At 37.1% G+C, this 19562-nt stretch overlaps 2 protein-coding genes across 5 annotated transcripts in view; both read right to left on the reverse strand.

The window, feature by feature from the left end:
- The window catches only part of LOC112462451, a 107704-nt gene that overhangs the window by 49715 nt on the left and 38427 nt on the right, over positions 1-19562 (reverse strand). For both annotated transcript variants that reach the window (XM_025028238.1, XM_025028237.1), the window contains exons 3-4: positions 6157-6279; positions 5896-5941 (exon numbers count right to left, since the gene is read on the reverse strand). The gene's annotated coding sequence lies outside the window, so the exon portion shown is untranslated. The remainder of the gene's footprint in view (positions 1-5895; positions 5942-6156; positions 6280-19562) is intronic.
- LOC112462449 (farnesol dehydrogenase-like) lies at positions 16066-18601 on the reverse strand. Of its 3 annotated transcripts, none has more exons than XM_025028233.1 (6): positions 18437-18601; positions 17938-18251; positions 17278-17404; positions 16926-17076; positions 16443-16586; positions 16066-16370 (listed from the first exon to the last, which is right to left on the reverse strand). In XM_025028233.1, exons 2-6 carry the CDS (start codon positions 18239-18241, stop codon positions 16329-16331), a joined length of 768 nt encoding a protein of 255 aa, XP_024884001.1. In that variant the 5' UTR covers positions 18242-18251; positions 18437-18601; the 3' UTR covers positions 16066-16328. The 3 variants fall into 3 exon arrangements, with proteins under 3 accessions (XP_024884001.1, XP_024884002.1, XP_024884003.1); XM_025028234.1 differs by having other exon boundaries at positions 17938-18293; XM_025028235.1 differs by having other exon boundaries at positions 17938-18318.

Below are 19562 nucleotides of genomic sequence, written 5' to 3' on the forward strand. Positions count from 1 at the left end.
AAGGGGCACCGGGAGACAAATGTTTCGAGGGGAAGAGGGTGGCCGGTCGTCGCTTGCTCGCTGGCGTCGCGATGTTAAATAATCGCGTCGCCGGCACGTTTTCGCGTAACGAGGACGTTTATCAGGATCCAGCAACCGGGAACTGATTTACAAATAGGCCCCGAGAGAGGCAGCTCCTCCATCCTCCCCTTCATTCCCCTCCTCCTTTCCTACCGACACCTTTCTCGCTCGCTCACCCGTTTACTTTACAAACTTCCCCCTACAAACATCCCTGTCCCACCTCAGCTTCTCCCTTTTCCTCGTGCCATTTTCCACTCTGCCTTCCTTTGGTGGCAGAGACGAATCAGCTGAAGTTTTCGGTGCATCGTCGAAGAATATTTCCTATTTCAAGCTTAGCCACGAGGATCGAACAAGAACGAAGAGTTTCATGTTTCATGATAATAATTTATGTATGATTCTCGATTGTTCAAATGTTTCAAATATTTCAAAACGCGATGCAATCATCATATAATATATATCATGTAGCCTATTATTTTTAATTTTAATTATTTTCTAGTGTTAACTTTTAATTATTAATGTTTATTTAGAATTGACATATTTCAACATAAGTGTTACAGAAAGAAACTCCTAAAATTTTTATTTAGGTAATTGTAAGAAATTGACACCTCTCATAGAAGATAATTATATCTAAAATATCTCGTATATCTAAAACGCTATTTTATTATATGATTTATTATACGATAAGAGACAGGGCCTTTGTTACTGTCTTGTCCCGGACTGTCTTGAAATAGCTAGTAAGTTCATGAAAAAGATACAAAAGCAATTTCTTCGGAATGAGACTCGAAGCAAAGGTCCATCAGACTCTTCCATCAAGAAATGGAATGGTATGAGTTCGTCTCGCGCGTAACCGCAAGTAGCATTAATTCGTAAGAGTTTATATTCCTCTCGTATTTTCGAAGAGAGACGAACGATAAAGTGGATGCGGTTCTTTCGGGATCTGGAGGTTAACCTAAGACGTTCTCCCTTCCCTGGCCTGTCCCTTCGTCGCGCGGCCCTTTCCCAGCTTTTCCTCTCCAGGGAAATCATTTTCATTTAAGATCGTACACTACGACACCGTCCACGACCAAGCCGCCGTAGAACTCTCTCGCTCTCTCGCTTGGAATAAATTATTACCTGCACATCGACATGCGACTTCTTCCCCCCACGGTACGTTTTACAAACATTTCTCGCGCCGCGATAAAAATAAGCGTGGAAGCTGTGTCTATTCAAACGGCGGATCGCTTTCAACATACTGTTATCGAACGTTGCTGTTGTTCAATGAACGCCGAACGAGAGCTTTTTTTCACTTCATAAACACGTTATTATGTGTTTCCTTTCAAACAATGCATACGAAAGAGTACAATCAAAGATCGCAACCAAAACTCGCGCGATTATGGATAATACACGCTCGTTTATATATAAATATATGCGTATACGCACACATAATATACCAAGCAAACGTAATACTTCAATTATATCCTGATTTATTGAATAACAATAGTAAGAGTTAAATGGTGTAAATATATATATAGAAGTAATATCGAATTTGCTTAATTTCTCAATCAAGCGGTTTACACATTGCCGTCTTCTCTGCCCATTGTGATCAAAGTGCATCCCAAAAAATTTAACGGTGTTTTCGTGAGCGAAAATTCAGTTTGACACAATCGGACGGCGTTTCGTTTTAACGAAGTCATGTTACATAGAACGAAGCGAGGCGGCGCGGTTTTGTACGAAGGATCAAAAAATACACCTGTCACGGCGTGAAATCGGAAAAAAATCGGCACGATGATCCGAAACAACAGAAAACAGTAAGCCTGCGTGACTGAATGCCACAGATTGCCAACAAATCCCTGCGAAAACTGTGTCATGTAAAACTTGCAGTTTCGCCATTGACCACGAAATATACGATACACAACGGCGCATTGGTGCATCACGATATGTAGTCGTTCGTAACAAAGCTGCATTTAAAGAAAAGCTTCCTGCAGTAGTCTGTGAATGCATAAAGAAACTTTATAAAGATTTTCAAATTTTTTTTTAATATCACGTCGAAATAATCAAAACAAGTTACTTTTATCTACGTTGCATTATAAGAAAATCAATCAAATTCCAGAAATAATTTAAAAACTATATATAATATACGATAAAAACGTAAATATACATGTTATTTTAAAAAGTATTTTTACATACAATTATTATTAATTTTCAAATCATCGTATAAACGCCTATGGCACTTTTCTGTACGTTAAACTAATTTATTAAAATTGCATGTATTTTTAATTGTGCTGAATATATTCCATATATCTCTATTTTTCGCGTCTTTTTTCTTATTTTCATGCGGTTTTTGTAACGAAAACAACGCTTATACTTATTAAATTTCTATATTATCTTTTCTACCGCGTTTTCTCTTTGCATTCGACAGTCTTTTTCGCCGTTTGAAGATTGACCGAGGCAGGAAACATAACTATCGAAACGATCGATATTCCCGAATAATAATTCGCTTGTCCCCGAAGATTCAACGATTTCCCGACGTACAGTTCCGACAAATCGGTGCGGTTGAGCCGCCGGGAGTACTGGGACGACCATAAAGCTCCTTGCCACGGGGTGAATCGAAGCGCGGTGTCCGCGATGTAAATCTATGCATAGCTTTTGTTCCCCCGTCGTACACGCGTTGCCCCATTCGCAAAAGTTTTCTTATTGCTGTATTCGAATATTCGAATACGGCAAAGGTGTATAGCGAAAGAGATGGTATGCTTTATCGCTTTGCTTTTCTCTTTCCTTATGTATAATTTGGGAATTTTATCACTCATTTGATTTAGAAATACAGTAGAGTCATCAAAAAATATATAACTGTTTATTTGATTTCATTTGTATTAATTTGTATCCTCTTCAAGGATTGCGTACGATTTTTGATAATTTTAATTTAGAGTAAGGTAAATTTAGAGTAAGTAAATTTAGAGTAACGAGTAAGATATTTTGTAATGTTGATAATTATAGAAATGTTTAAAATTTATAACATTTCAACAATTCGCAATAATCAATTACTGCGAATTGGAATACAAATGTATTATGTAATAATATATTGCAACAATATATTATGGAAAAATATATACAGTATTTTTTCTTCATTCCTAATTTCAGAGCATTATGCCGTTATTTTAACAATATAAAACATATATCTTCAAGTAATAAATAATGATTCTTAACGTATACATATTATACTTTAAGATTATTAAATTTTTTATAGACCATCAGTCAGAGTCCAAATCCATTTGGAAACAAAATGTGATTTATAAAAAATTAATATTGCAATTTTATGGATTTACCAATTCACACGGACGGAATAATTCGATGAAAGCTTATTAATCGCGTATGCAAACTATGAGGCGCAACTTTTCTCTCAATACCATAAAATAACAGATATCATGGCGCCTTTTTGAAGCGTGAACGAATTACGGGTTAAATCATTGAGCGCTTTCCAATAATTGCCACGCTGACTGAAGCCTGACCGCCATTTAGTGGACCGTACATACAGAGCGATCGTTCAGCGTGTAAAAATACGCGCCACTTTTGACATCATAATGAGATTGAGCGTCATTATAAGCGCATAAACACGTTCGACGCTCAAAAGGGGATAAAACGCGGCTTAATTATGTGCAATTAAACCCGGATGGCACGAATAGATAACAGAGTCCCAATGAAAACGATGTACCCGCTAATGGATTAAAGTCCAATTTTCTTCTCGTACAAACGACCTAACAATTACTGACGAGAGTATCATTGACAAATACATTGACGATACGACCGTCAACATTGAAAAATAAATAGCAATGCTTTACGCATGCTTTAAAGCCATTAATATCACAAAGAAATAATTGGGATTATATCGCGCTTATTCAAGCGTAATAATTAACAAAAGGCTAATAATCTGATAAAAATACAATGTAATAAATTATAATTGCATAATGCTCTCTGCAATGTTGATAATGCATATCGTCATTATTATCAGAATATAATAATATATTTCCACAAATTCATTAAAAGCGGAATATTAATCTCTTAATATTTTTATACAATCAATATCTACGTGATACGCGAGATAAATAAATATCTCGGGGGAAATCGACCTGAATATCCAACACAATTATAAAATGTCTCATTGCGCGGAACTTCTTTTACAAGGCTTCTCTGCAACGATCGCTTGTAAAAGCTCCGACCGGCATTTGAAATTGCGTGTGCAGCTCCTGAAGACTCGACTGAAGAAACACCGAGGCGGAGTCGTTAAACTTATCGTCGCTGTTAATGAGTAGGGACTTGTAAAGAGACAGCCAACAGCATTTATCTCTCGTCGCGGCTCTTTGTGACGCGGACTGCAATCAACGGTGTAAAGGAGTTCGGTCTACAAACCCCTTACATGACTAACTTCGTTGCATCGAGACTTTCCTCCTTTATCTCCCACGCACAAGAAATCCCGAAAGACATTCGGCATTCCGCGCTTAAGAAACTTACGTCTTCTTCTAAACAGGCCACGTATTCTCTTTTGTTCTTTCATGCATTTCGTTCATTGCTTCAGTCACGTCACGTCTTTAATCATCGAGCGTGCACGGGGCAGTCGAGGAAAACAAACTTTAGTTCTTTGAGTAAAATCTTTGAGGGACCGGTGGTGAATCGTCTGAAAGACGATTATTGTACGATCGTATTTTTTATTGCTGAAGCTGGTGTTGTAAGCTTCAGTTTATATATGAATAAACAAAAATTCTAATGCGAAAATATCTACGGTACAATAATTTTGAGTTATATAAATAATTAAAATTATCCAATGATATCAAAAGTTCGCGCAAAGTTTAGATTTGTATAAGTTTAAATCTATCGCGATCTATTGAATGTTATAAATTTCTTTAATTCGGAGGTAATACTGATTTACTAATTTTCCATCATTTGGTTTCTCTTATTACATGCAGATACTATGCTATTGTACATAACTGCAGCAATCAACTGATATTGATTAGCGATAGCGAATTTTACTGTAACACACCTATCATCTAATTCTATGTATCACATACATATATCGCAGAGAAACGTTTTCTTTCTATTCTTCCCGTATCTTTTAAACTGAAAATTTGATGGAAATATATTACATTATTATTTCTAATATCTCGTCAATTCTCGGAGTTTGATAATAAACTGAATCATAAATAAGGAAGATAATCAAACACATATCTGCCTATATATTTAATCATTTCTTTTTTAATATTCTTTTTCCTAAAATGGATTGAGCAATGACCCTATGAGACATTATATCTACTTATAATCCGCACGAATATAAAAAACGGGCTAACTAAGAACCAGGCGCGGTAAATAATGCGCGAAAGTTTTATTTTTATTTTTATTTTACATATCTTCCAACCTGGCCTCAGTGGTCGAATTGGTACGACACCTTCACGGAATGAAGAAAGTTCCAGGTTCGAACCTGGCTGAGGTAATATTTTTCGCAATGATTTCTTTACAGTTATTTAGATGCATATAGCATCAAAAATTAAAATCGAATTGATTTAATTAGGTGTAGGAGGTGGGGGGATTTTATTACTCCAACCGGAGCTGTGTTTCAAGTCTGACAAATTTAGTCGGCACTCAGTCAAGGTTGGAAGATATGTAAAATAGAAATAAAAATAAAACTTTCACGCATTATTTACCGCGCCTGGTTCTTAAGTTATGGGACCTATACTTCGAATTCTATTTATAATATTTTTATATTCTAAACTTGATGTTTTAATTACACATATCTTCTCTATTTATAACACACTATTTTTTCATAGATTCATTCCCTCAAATGGAAATCAAATATAACTTAACACTCACCGATACGATGCGCAGCAGCGCGGAATTGTAGCACGACTACGTTGATCTGTAAAATACAAATATATCCAGATTTAAAAGCGGCTTCAAGCTATTGTTTCAAAATATAATTGCGCACATTGAATTTTTACATATTTTTCTTTTGAGTGAAGATATTCATTAAAATAATTATATAATTTCCAAAAAATAACTAATTCTTCAGATTTATGAATAATAAGTAATTAATAAAGTTAACAATATTATTTAAATACATAATAAACTCACTTTATGGTTGCTCCGCCGGTGCCCGATGCCTCCCAAGCCTCCTCCTCCTCTCAGAAATTCCTTCTCGCACTTGCGCAACACTCACTCGCGTAACTCAATCACACGGCACTTTGTTCGACATTTCTGAAATAAATCACAAGCGGATTGTATTTTATTATATTGCGACGGAATAAAATATAGAAATTGTACAAATTTATTATTTGCTTAGCATTCACGACATTTTGTAAATTATAATCTGAATTTCCACGAAATCTCAAGAAGGAGATAGTTTTAAGGAATCATTGATGTACAAACGCTGAATTTATATTATGTAATTGGTGAATATTAAAATGCGAATGTAATTGCGCAATTGTACTTACTAATTAAACTATAAACTCGCGTTGCAACGAACTTGGAGTTAAATGCTTTTCGTGACCGTGACGCTTTGTTAATAACCGAAAAATTCGTAAATGGTGTCGATATCTTCACACCAATATCGCGCAATACAATTAATGAAGTCGAGTTAATAAACTAATTAAAACGCGATAGACCGGCCGAAAATATACAATCGAAATTTCAGTATTGCGCAATACATTTGGAATGCGTGAATCCCGCTAAATAAACGTATTATTAATAAATGGTCAATATATCGTGGCTTTCCGGTACTTGAATCATTCGATTCGGTGGTTCGCTTATAACTCGGCGCTTTCAATCCGAAAACGATGAACAAATTACATTTTATAGGATCGATGAAAAATGCGAACCGAAATACAATGCGAATATCGTTAAAGAAATAGTTATGGCCCGTAAATATCGCAATAATTCGAGGCAATAATTTCCCTCTTCCGTCGCTTCGATTTGTGCTTTAAACGATTAACATTAAACAACGCTAAACGTGAAATATTCACGTCGATAATTATTTTCGTCATCTTAATATACTTATGTATCGTTAAGCATAATTATTAGCTAATTAACGCGAATGGATAAATGTGAAATGAGAGAGTTAGAGAAAGAGTGATCGCGTATATTTTTGTCGCGATCGCGTCTCGAAAAGCAATACGACGATATGCGGAGCGGCACGCACCGCGACTTACTCGCTCGATCGTTTCCGCGTGAATGATAGCGCGGCGACCTTGTTTACGCAGCACAGGTCTGTAAGTACGTCACAAACTACAAGAGTCAAAACCAAGACTGCCGTCCCGAAATATTCTTCCAAATATTATAACGCTTTATAAACTAATACATTCAAGCTGATGAATATTTTATTTCTTTTCAAACAAATTATTAATATATGCTCGATGTACATGGCACGCATTATGGATATTCGTTATTAAAATTACTTAATACGATGTACTTCGCGGTACCTGTGAGAGCGCGATAGACAAATTATACGAAATATACAAAGATTTCGTGTACGTAATATGTCATGCGTACTCGACTCTGTTTGCAAAACGAGCGCCGAAAACTGTGTAACAGCCGTTATAAAATGTAACGTATTACAAAATAAATTCATATATAGATATTCTATTTTTTTTTGTTTAAGTTAATTTGAAAGCATTATTTTACACGCGCGACGCGCTTTGCTTCATAAACTTGTTACCCTATGGAAAAATTATTAATTTTGGAACAATTAATTGTAAAATTATTTTTAAAAATTACATCTATTTTGCATGCAACAGCTAAAATTCTAATACTAATTATGTATTATATAAAGTGGGTTTAATTTCCAGAATGTGCTATTAAAAGATTGTACAGTAGTACTTTCTATAAGAAATATACGTAAGTTCCGTAGATAGTAAAGGGACCAAATGTCGCGATCCGCCGCAAAACCCAATAACAATGTCGATACGTTGCAACCGAGTACTTTCCACCATTACGACGTTTTTTAACCGCCGAGATGGACGCAAAACCTTTTTATTTCTTTCGTGAACGGACGCGCCGACGTGGTGAAGTATAAAAGAGCGAAGTAACGGAAGAAGCCGTCGTTGAAGTCGAAGAAAGACAAACCACTCGGTCGTGACGAGTCGTAAGTTTCCGCAGCCGGTAGTACCGGGACTCTGGAACGAAACTAATCGAAGAGCATGACGCAGAAGCCTCTCATCCGTGGAGGGTCGCCGCTATTGACTTAGCAAAGTTTGGATTGCCGTGCGGATAAGACGCGCAGCAGAGTCAGCAGGCGACCTGCGGAAGCTTCCAGCGGAGCTTCAGCCTCATCCTCGTCTTCACGCGTATTCGGTAACGAAACTTCCGGTCGCGCAGTCTGCGTTTAAAGCGACCGGCGGCGAATTACGACGACGGCCGGACATGGACCTGCACTAAAACCGACATTAATACTTGTTCTGTCGAGACTCGCGAAAATACCAGATTCGACGTGTACAAGCGTTTGCTTTTGAACGGATAAATGTCTTCCCTTTGCGTTTTATAATACTCGTAGTTATATTAAAATTATATATTGAAGATATAATCCAAAAAGTTAAGTTATTGATAAAATACACAAGTGCTTTTTAACGCACTTATTATTAAAAAATTTAAAATATATTTATTTTTAGTCGCGTGTAATGATAATTATTTCACATAAAAGATGGCATATATATATTTCTTTTCTTATTAATAATTTCATATAATAGATATTATTAATTGCAAATTATTTAAAAAAACCAAGCTCATAAGCGTTAAACAAGCCAAAATATTTAATTCCAAATTAGAAATAATGTTGTCTAAAAAATTGAGAATTGCGAAAATATAGATTTATATAAAGAATAGAAAATATTCTAAGCAAGCTAAATAGTAATAAATTATTATAAATACAATATTGTCATCAGTTTTTCTTAGCTTTGCGTAGAAACAATATAAAAATATCAAATAAAGAAATATACTTTCCAAAGTTCATGGAAATTCGAAGGGAGTGACAGATTAATCATCCACGTTGCTTTGCCCGAGGAAAGAGTTCCTCGTACAAATGTCAGGAAAAGTCAAGTCAAAGGCAGAATCGGAGAATGCATTTATATCGTTCGCGAAAGACAACGCGGCGCTCGTTGTCTCGTTAAGTCGACAGAGATCGAGCGTTCGTTCCTTTGGTCTGCGAGAAGGAGCATCGTCCCTTTTCAATACGTCAACCCCATTCAACCTCCGGGGACTCTGGAATCTTTTCTCTGAGGTGGCTCACGAAGACATCCTTTGCATAAAGGAACACGGTCGGCTTTGATAAAGAGAAAAAGACAGAGGGACCCGAAAAATAACGATGCTGCGGTACGCATATACATGGATAATTCGTACGTGGAAAATATCCTTCAAACTTGATTAACGATTTCTGAGTATGCGACGCTGCATGCAAAACACGAAACAAATAAAGCTTTCGTCGTTTTTCGTCATGTTTAATTTACAAGAACAAATTATCCACATACATACACACGTATATATATATATATATATATACACTTTAAATGTAATTATAACTAGTGTTATTCTTAACTGCACAATCATATATGTATTTTACTACGATAGAGCAAAATGCTCGTACCTATCAAACATGAATATTCTCTAATTATATCAAAATAAAATATTCCTTTAATTCTTATTGTCAAAAAAATATTTCTGTAATGATCTCAATAATTAGATAACCTGTTAGCGACGATAGAATATCAAAATTCAAACCGCGGACCAATCAGAAAAGTGCGAGATTGTTTTCCGCAATTGTTCGTGTTAAGTAGAAACAGATGTATCTCTCCAGACATTATTTAGTAATTTTAGTATGTCGAAATTCGTTAATAAAGCGCTCGCTATAACTTGATTTTCGCGACCGAGTCGAGGCTTGATGGCGAGCGAGCACGTGAAAACGTGGGAAGGAACGGGATGAATGCTATCGTTTCGCGATAATGGCCGTAATGACGACGATAATGCCTCGACACATGCGCCGCGGAGAACCGGCGGCTTGATATATCATTTAAATCACGACCGGTATCATTACGTACGGATGCTCCTCGTCGTAACAACGATTCCGACCACAGAGAGTGCCGGAGTTAAGCGCACCCTATGGAGAAGACGCTCGTGCGGTGTCGTTAACAATGTCATCTCCTTGTCGTCCACCTACGCGAACGACTGAATATGAAGTAAGCGGGTGCCACACGACGAGTCGTTTGCGGCAATAACGATAGCCCCAACGGTAATAACCCTCTTCGTTTATACACATTGATGGAGCTCTACCATTGCCAACGAGGAGGCATCATACGTGGAATTACGAGCGTTCGCTTTGTCTCTATTGTGAATGGAAATTTCAGAGTTATATTTCTTACATATATAGCGATATGGGTTCTGAGTAAACTGATCGTTAAGTAGCCTTCTTTACGCGTGGTGTGGTTTAATAGGTGCCTATCTATTCCTTCCTAATCTCCTTTTGTTTTCAAACATAATAATAATTCAGTTACACTGATACAATAATAATTAGCGAGGTACAATTAATGTTATATAATAATTACTCTTGTGGAGTGTCAGTTTCTCAGAAAAGATTTAAAAAAACCTATCTGTATGTTTGCATTCTAAAGTTAAAATAAAAATAAACAATTAATAATTTTAAATCATAAAAATATGTTGTTATACATATATACGCAACAAGATATAACAAATGCTATGATTCTGAGTTTAATTAATCGTATGTCACAGCACCTTTTTTTCATTAGACACATATATTGAGAAACGTTTTTTTCTATTAATGTACTGAATAATATTTTTTTATAAAAAACTCTCTTTCCTTTACATAAATTCCTAAACTCTTCAACTTTAAACTCATGTAACCATCGACATCTGATCGACAAATCGCCCCTTCTTCAATTTCAAACTATTATTGGGCAAACAGGTTGTGTTTGCAATTGTTAATATTTTCCCAATTTCGAAAACCACGACCGTTTATTTACGCAATAGAAAATTCTCGGATGATCCTGAGGGATTATCGTCAGATTTAAATCATACGCATCCGCGTGAGTGAATCATTTCAGTCGTGTATTCGTTTGCAAAGTCAAATTAATTCGTATAATCTTCGTTATCGCACAAAGCGGAGTGCATAAACCTCCGGTGCTTGCTAACCAATAATAGAATTTCTCTCCTCCGCCCGTGTTATTTCCGAATGAAATGGATAATACCAATTTCCACAATGCACGTTGCAAATGCATCGCGCTCAATAGATTTGACGCTCTCTAATGTTTAACGTCCGCCGGTTTATTCATTGACTTCAAAAGCGCGACCATTTGCTTAAGCAGTGAAGTTTTTCCGTTTCTATATGTGACTCGATCGTATTGCACACTCGTTTATTTTTACTGCCATCGGATATTTATTTTGAAAATTTTTTAAACAGCACTACAAATAACAATCTTACATAAAATTGGATGTTGTTTTCCAGAGTAGAGAGATATTGAAAATTGTTTTTAACAGTACAAATATATTCGTTATATATTTGCCGTTTTAATTTAAAACAACGCGTTTCGCGAGGCAAATCCTCTCGATTTAATATTACGCCAGATTGCGTTTCCGCGATAGACAGTATTTTCTTAACGGACTAAAATCATGGGGCGCGCGCATGTTTTCTCTGGGTTGAGAGAAATCGCGATCTTTCTTGTTTCTGTATTTTCCAAGCGAAGTAAACTTATCTACATTATTCAAATGATCCTTCGGAGTTCTCGTTTTAGCCTCGTCCAATATTACTCGCAACCGCCACAGTGAGAGGAGACGGAATTCATCCCTGTACCGCGGGGATCAGCGTCGCAATGGATTAAACTATGCACGGCCATGTCGGGAATGCGTTGATAACATTATGCGCATCTTTTTCCCTCATGAATGTCGCCGAGATGCGGACGGACGGAACGAGTGGATTTATAACGGAGGCGAAAGATTCCCCGCCGCCCCTCCCCTCCACCGCCATCCCCTCGACAAGACCACCGTGCGTAATATTCATTCTGCGAGATACGTTCCTTGTAACACAGGGCGGAAAATCAAGGTTCTATACCGCGCGAGTTACAATCCTCCCCCACAGGCTGTCCTTCGTCGACTTATTATTCCGCATTGTTCCAATCGCCCTACTACGTTCTTCGTCTCGGTATCGCGCGTCCATAACACGCGCGCGAATCGCGTCCAATTGGGCATGTATCGCGCGCGAGCACGATTAAATTCACTCGCCGGGCGAGAGAGGAAACTATTTCGTAACTTGGCCCGCTTTGCAGATTCGCAACTACAGATTAAGCGAGAAGGAGTAGGACAGCAGTATAGCGGCGGCAACGGTAAGGAAGAAGCGCAGACTCTGGGGGATGTTGGAGCGCGAGATAACGTGCACGGTTTAGGCTGTATGTACTAAGCCGGTCGCGGAACAAGAATACGCGCTACTGCAGCTGCGACATTCTAGCTGCTACATACATGTGCCATATTGTATACGTTAGCTCGTGCATGAAAGAAAACGTTCTTGGCGGAAAAAGATGATTAAAAGACGACATGAGAGCAACGTCCTTAATTTAAATTTTCTTGTCTAGCTAGATACATTATCCACACTGTTTAAAAATAAAGTTTTCAAATATTAAAATAATCGAGAAAATATCAAAGTCAATTTGGTATTTTGCCGAACATCTTTTTTTTTTTTTTAAGTTTTATAAGAAAAAATTGCTACTTGAATCATGCGATATAATCAAAGAATAACTCATTCATTAGACTTTTTGAAGAGCTATGAATTTATTTTAGATCTTTAATCATTTCTTTCCTCTAATTATTCTATTATTATTATAAAGTCTCTAATAATTATAATAATGAGTATTTTGAATAATATAATATTAAATTAAGAAAAAAATAGCACGTTTAATTTATGGCTTCTTATTTTACACGATAATCGTAAATCTTATAGCAGGGACACTGAATATTTTATCATTGCCTACGTCTATCGGGAATATGTTCGGATTGCGCTCGAAACCGCGCAATATAGTTGCTCCTGGAAAATAGCTTTCATTCGTGGCAGAATAATTGAGGTCACCGCACCACTTCGATGAACGCGGAAATCGGCCGAAATCCCGAAAATCGAATTTTCCGCCTTCGCTCCAATTTCAGTCGGCTTTTAATAAGTCAACAGACAAGCTCGCTCGATATTCAGCCCAACGTGCGGTACCACGGCACAGGCCAATACCGAAACGGTCGCCCTCCCCGTCCGCGTCGTCGTCGGGGCGAAGGCGCGCAGTTCGCGTTTCGTTCCAACGCGTCACGTGCACGCCGTCACCGCGAACCACTTCAAATCTGACACCGCATCGGCGCACGTACGCAGCCGGTTTAAGCGGGCATGTTTGCACTGCCAGTGTTCCGCTAACGAACCTATATCCAACCACCCCGAACCCGTCTCGCGAACCCTTAGCGACCCCGGTTGACTCCTCGTCGTCGCTGTATTCAACTGCCATGTTTCACTCCCCGCTTACGCATATTCGCTTTAATGATATAAGTCGAAACGCCGCGAAACTCTTGACGCGTCGAAATCGTTTCTCTAGAATTCTAATTCTCAATCGCGGCACGTCACGCCGAAGAGAAAGCGCATTTCTTCTATTTGCATACGTAAAGACCAATTTTTTTTCAAAGATATCAGCAAATTATTTCTGTACTTTTTTTCTTATTTTTTTTTTTAAAGAACGTAAGTATAAATACATTGCAAAAAATGTTTATATGTTATAATTTTCTATTGTATTTAAATTTTAATCTATTTCGTTTATTTCTGATTTCTAAAACATATAATAATGTCACCATCGGAAAAAAAAGACGATTCGATGGCTGTGCCGGTAGAGTTCTTTTGTAGATCTCAAGTCAGAAAATAAAGAGGCAGGAAACAATACAACATTCTCCAAAGAGTTAAATGTATTCATCAATTGTTTAGATTTACCGAAGAGATACTCGGAGGCTAATTCAAATGCGAGAACTAGAGAAACACGGTCAAACAACTGTTAGTGCACGAGTCAGTAGGGAAGAGAAGGTGAGTTGTTCCCTGTCAGAAACAGTTACAAACGCGTTTAAGGAAGTTAAATCGGGATGTTTGTTCCTCAACATTTGGCGGCTCTGGCTAAATTCAAGGATTTGCGAGATTAGTTTCAATTTTGAAGAAAATATAGCAGCCGATGTGCAATGACACGAATGTTTGCATGGCCAAATGGCTAATAATTCCAATTTATAAGCTTGTTGTGTTGTTAACGTACCGCTACGAAACGTTTTAAACCTTTGTATATCGATTAGAATCGTATCGGCTTAATTTGAAATATTTAATTTCTCATTTGCATTGCGCGGACAAGTGCCTGACAATGCTAACTTGCGAGATAAACTCGTCGCTGCGAAATGTAAACGGGGCTGAACGAAGCGACCGAATTTGGAAGCATCAGGTGTTATTATTTGAGGAAGGCGCGAAAGGCGCGGAAAAACAATGGCGCGGACGCTGCTGCCGTCCCGCGTAAATAAAGAGATAATTTATGATCGTTACACAATGATCGTCATAAATCGCATTTCTACTGGTCGACAGAACGTGCCGTTATGCGAGGAACTCCGCTTCCGCCCGTTAGCCTCAATCCCACCCCCGCACCTCCGTGCCGCGCCGCACTGTCGATATTTTACCGCGGGAACGCAATACACGGCTGGCATAATTTATCTGTTTTCAAATATGCCCGCGCCGATAGATTTACATATTTTAATATAAATTCCTAAATGCCGGCCCCCGTCCATACAGACAGCCCCATGAAGCACCGAGTACGTCTTTATCGATCATCATCCCGCCGCTCTCCTGTGCTTTATATCTTGCTTCTTATATACCCCCGCCTTTCCTTAATGTAACAGCTAAGAGCACCTAAAAGTGACGAATAAAAGCGACGGATTCTTTACATGTCCTCGCGTTATTAATTGTACCCTAGAAAGTAAAATAATAGCGCGGGACTATCATACTATCATAACTTAAAGCTACCTGAGCAATTTTTTTATAAGTGTTTAGGAGGAATATAATCAGTTTATAACTAAATATATATAACAATATTTAAATATTTAAATATATGTATAGTTTTGATTGATTAGAGTTGTATATAATGTTAATAGTTTAATAATTATTATATAATATTGTATTTATTATTGTAGCTCTGTAAAAGAAGAAAAATCCTTGATTAAATGATATCGATATCATATGCAACCTTCGAAATAAGCGATGAATTGAATGTAGTATCTCATCCATAACTACACACTAACTGCGAGAAACGCAGAGATCTAATCACAGAGCTAGAATACACTTAGATTTTGACAGGACCCGACATCCGATGCATGCCGGGAAAATCGATTTTCCTGATAACGCGACGCGATTCCAACTGCTCGAAGCACGACGGAACTTGTTTGACACCTTAACTATCGCTCGCACTCGAATGCCTCCCTGGTTGACAGTCGAGCTTGGTACAGTGTGTGTCGCTATTATCGGAAGTTCATGTTTAGAGAAGCACGCACACGGATGCGCAACGTGAAGATAACGGGAGACGTCCGTTTGTGTATAGGAAACGCGCATTTCGATCGTTCACGTATAAATGCCAAATGACATCGCTATATTTGTCATGCGCCAAGCAGGATGTAACCACTGGATGCATGTAGCAGCCACTTCGTCGAAATTTGAATACAACGATTGCACGTAAATGTATTGCCGATAACGTTGCCTCGCGATAAGCGGAATTTGTCACAATCTGAATTTCGAGTATATCTTTTTAGTGCGATATTTATAAGTACAAGGCATCGCGCGAGACAAACATAGCGATATCCGATAGCTGATATTTGTCTGCTGATTACATATTGACCATAAATTTCGAGTGTACATTCTTGCGTTGTAGAATACACAAAAAAATATCTTTATGGTCATTTTTATTGTATTCTTATAAAACAAAGATAGATATATACAAAATTCCTATCTCAGATTTTATTGGATTATTTATTTTCATTTTCTAGATATAAGTAAACGTACATTACAGAAAAGATAACATTAGCGAAACTATTAAGTGAAATGTAGACAGTATTACGATAAAAAAAGAGCATTTTTTCATATAAAAAATGCAAAGCAACATGAAAGCTTAGTCTTCACGAACCTCAAGTTTCCTACTTTATTATTAGCGTAAAGTTGTTTCTTGTAAAGTTGTTGATGCATTAAAAGACGGGCATCTTAGTGGAGATATTCTTCATGGCAACTCCCCGGTATGCTGGATGGTAAGCTCCGTAATCTGCAATAAGTAACGCATAAAACAATTTTCCTATATTTATTAGGGAGGAAGTACGTTAACGATCGTTTGAACCTGAACTTCTGGTCGCGTTCCAAGAGCATAAATGAGTGCATCCGCTATGTCTTTCGGTTGAAGAGTTGGTACTTTCTCGAAAAAGTCTTTCATTTCCTTCGAATCCATACATATGTTCGTTTTTACAGTACCAGGACTAATGCTCTAAAAAGACCGTACAAGTAATAGTCTATAATAATTATTTGCATTAATAAAAAGACGTGTGCCTGGTAATATTTTGCATAAAAATAATATATTATGAACTTTATAATAACACCTGATGTGTTACACTCCTGATATATACATATGTATAAGCAGCGACCATTGTTTATTGCGGCTCTTATTCTTTTGTCGCAGATAGTTTGTCGCCAATATATCAATATTGCGATATTATACATAATATTTAACACGTTCTATTAATTATATATAAATATTATCATCTATATAAAATAACATTAAAAAATAGAACAGCAAGAAATGAAAACTCGAAATATGATCGCTTACGGTAATTCGAATAGGAGCCTTAATTGATGCTAATTCTCGTCGTACTACATGAGTCAGAGCAACAGACCCATGCTTAGTAGCGGGATACAGATTGAAATCAGCCAACAAACCCACCGTCGAAACATTCGTCAGTAAATAATGGCCTATAACACTGCACATCAAAAGTATTAATATTAAACATATATTGCACAGTAAATAAACGTTAAATTTTCTAAAAAGATTTCTCGCAATCCTTGTCTTATAATTTATAAAAAATTCAAAAAAATATTTATCTTACGAAAATCTATTTATTCTAAAGATTTGTGGGACTTATTTCAGTCATTGTTAACGTACGAATCATAGGTAACAATACCTGTTGATATTAAAAACATGTCCTTCGATGTTTCGTTTGCGCATCGAACGCACCGCTTTGTTGATACACACTGCGACTGCGAGGACATTAATATTTAACAGTCTTTCGAATGTCTTCCTGTCGCTCTCTGCAAGTGTAATTTATGGAATATTTTTAAATGCGCCAAGAGGAAATGTGCGACGGAGAAAATCTAAGTCTTTTATTGTAATACTGTCAGTATATCTCTGAAGGAGATATAACCCTTTCGTAAGAGAGGCCGCTGCGTTTTTGAGCAATCTTAATAACACTTCACGATCAAAATTAGATTTTTAAATGAGATATTTAATCAGTTCTCAAATTCTTCAAATACTCCAAAATACTAAAACTTTGACATTTGATTCTTCTATAGAAAGATGTATATTTATACATTCTTTCTTTTAAATGGATTACAATATTCGTTATTTTTCGAAAAAAAACTTTTTAAAATGTATAAGTTCATAGTTTCAAATTAATATTAACCTGGTTGCATATTAAAATTAAATGTACAACATACATATTATATTTTTGTAGTTAATCACTAGAGAGCTATAAGAGCATACAAATAATATTCATTTCTAATAATAACTTAAAAGTCTCTATACTTATTTGTGATATTCTATATAAATATGTGATTTATCATACCTATTACTCGTGAAAATTCGCTAACGCCAGCATTGTTGACCATAACATCCACACCACCTAATGTCTCAATATGCGAGAATGCCGCATCGATCTCGTCCTCGCGAGTTATATCGCAGCATATGGTATGTAACGTGCCCGGGAAACCTTCCCGCCTGCATTCCGCATCGAGTTTCGCTAATCTTTCTTTCTGGACATCCAGAGCGGCCACGTTCACTCCGTTTTGCAGAAGAGCACATGTAATTGCTTCGCCGATGCCGGATGCAGCGCCGGTAACGACTGCGGTTTTACCAAGCCAACGATCCATAATTGCCTGTCTGCAAGTACGACGTAGCTCGCGGTTGACATGCCACTAATAACTACCGAGCCGAAAATAATATCAAGCTGGTAAAAAGCGTAATCATGAGCATTCACAATCGCAGCGACGTTAAATTCAGCCGTGAATTTGTGGAAATGGCATTTCGATTAACAACACTAACGCTGACTTATATATTATACTTACATGCGTATCTCCTATTCGCGACTGTCAGTGAAACTGGTTTGTCACAAAATGCACTGCAAAAATCGTGTTATTCCGATACGAAATGGTAGTTGCTGCAGTGATAAAAAATTATCTGACGCAGCAGGTCAAACCGGTCACATCAACGTTGATGGTATAACACGAACTACGCAAGTCACGTAATGTCGTAATATAATCGGAGCAATTCTGATATGAGTGAATCACTCTTTCACTCGGAGTGGGGTTGCTAAACTCAGAGATTGCATATGATTGCACATGATGACACGGACGAGTGTATAATCCTCTATAAGTGATTATAGTCAACACACCTACGTGCACACACATAAATTCACTCATTCCTTTACAAAAGTACATAGATACATCGTAGATAATAATATAACAAATTTATGAGTTCTGAACTTCCAAATTAAGGACTAGAATAAAGATCTGTCTATATAAGACGTGTATATATATATACACATTTTATAATTTTTTAAATAATATTATTGTATAACTTTTTTTATGTCTATATATTATTATATTAATTACAAAATCACAGTAATTGATGTATTAATACATCCTTGCTATTATTCAAAATAAAAGAAAGAGATAAAGATTTCCCTTAAGGAGCAGACGCGAACGAGCCATTAATTTTCTTATAATCCACAGCCAGCAAACTGCTATGTTAAAAGTTTTTATACTCGTATCACACAACTCTAATAGAGAATATTCTGTGAGGGACCATTTTTCGTCGTAGACGTGTCCCGAACGTTGAGCACGTATAGGCCAGACGCATCATAGAAAAGGACAGAGATCCTTCGGCTTAGGTTTATCCGTTTACCCACTGGTTCCGTCCTACGGTTTTGCCACGGCCTTTACTTGTTTTAAGTGAAGCGCGACGTGACCTGCCGCAATCCCCTTCGTATCCACGTACAATCACATTGGCTTCTGCGTACCGTCTCTGAACCAATCTCTTCCGCGGAGACATCGGGCAGAATATCAGGATATTTCGAAATCCCGGAGATTCCGGCAGACGACTTCTAGAGACCTATCCCGTTCCATAAGAGGGGATTTTATTGTCAAAATATACAATACAAATATCTCAACTTATGACCGTCAGAAGTTTAGG

Source organism: Temnothorax curvispinosus, unplaced genomic scaffold (assembly GCF_003070985.1).
Source record: "Temnothorax curvispinosus isolate PA1 unplaced genomic scaffold, ASM307098v1 QBEX01012454.1, whole genome shotgun sequence".
NCBI classification, from domain to species: Eukaryota; Metazoa; Arthropoda; class Insecta; order Hymenoptera; family Formicidae; genus Temnothorax; species Temnothorax curvispinosus.

Bases quoted from the DNA above. Each gene is read 5' to 3' on its own strand.
- LOC112462449 (XM_025028233.1), bottom strand. From the start codon at position 18,241: ATGGATCGTTGGCTTGGTAAAACCGCAGTCGTTACCGGCGCTGCATCC. The intron at 16,587-16,925 runs GTAAGCGATCAT...CGGTCTTTTTAG, and splicing joins AGGCTCCTATTCGAATTACC to AGCATTAGTCCTGGTACTGT. The intron at 16,371-16,442 runs GTTCAAACGATC...TACTTATTGCAG, and splicing joins GAACGCGACCAGAAGTTCAG to ATTACGGAGCTTACCATCCA.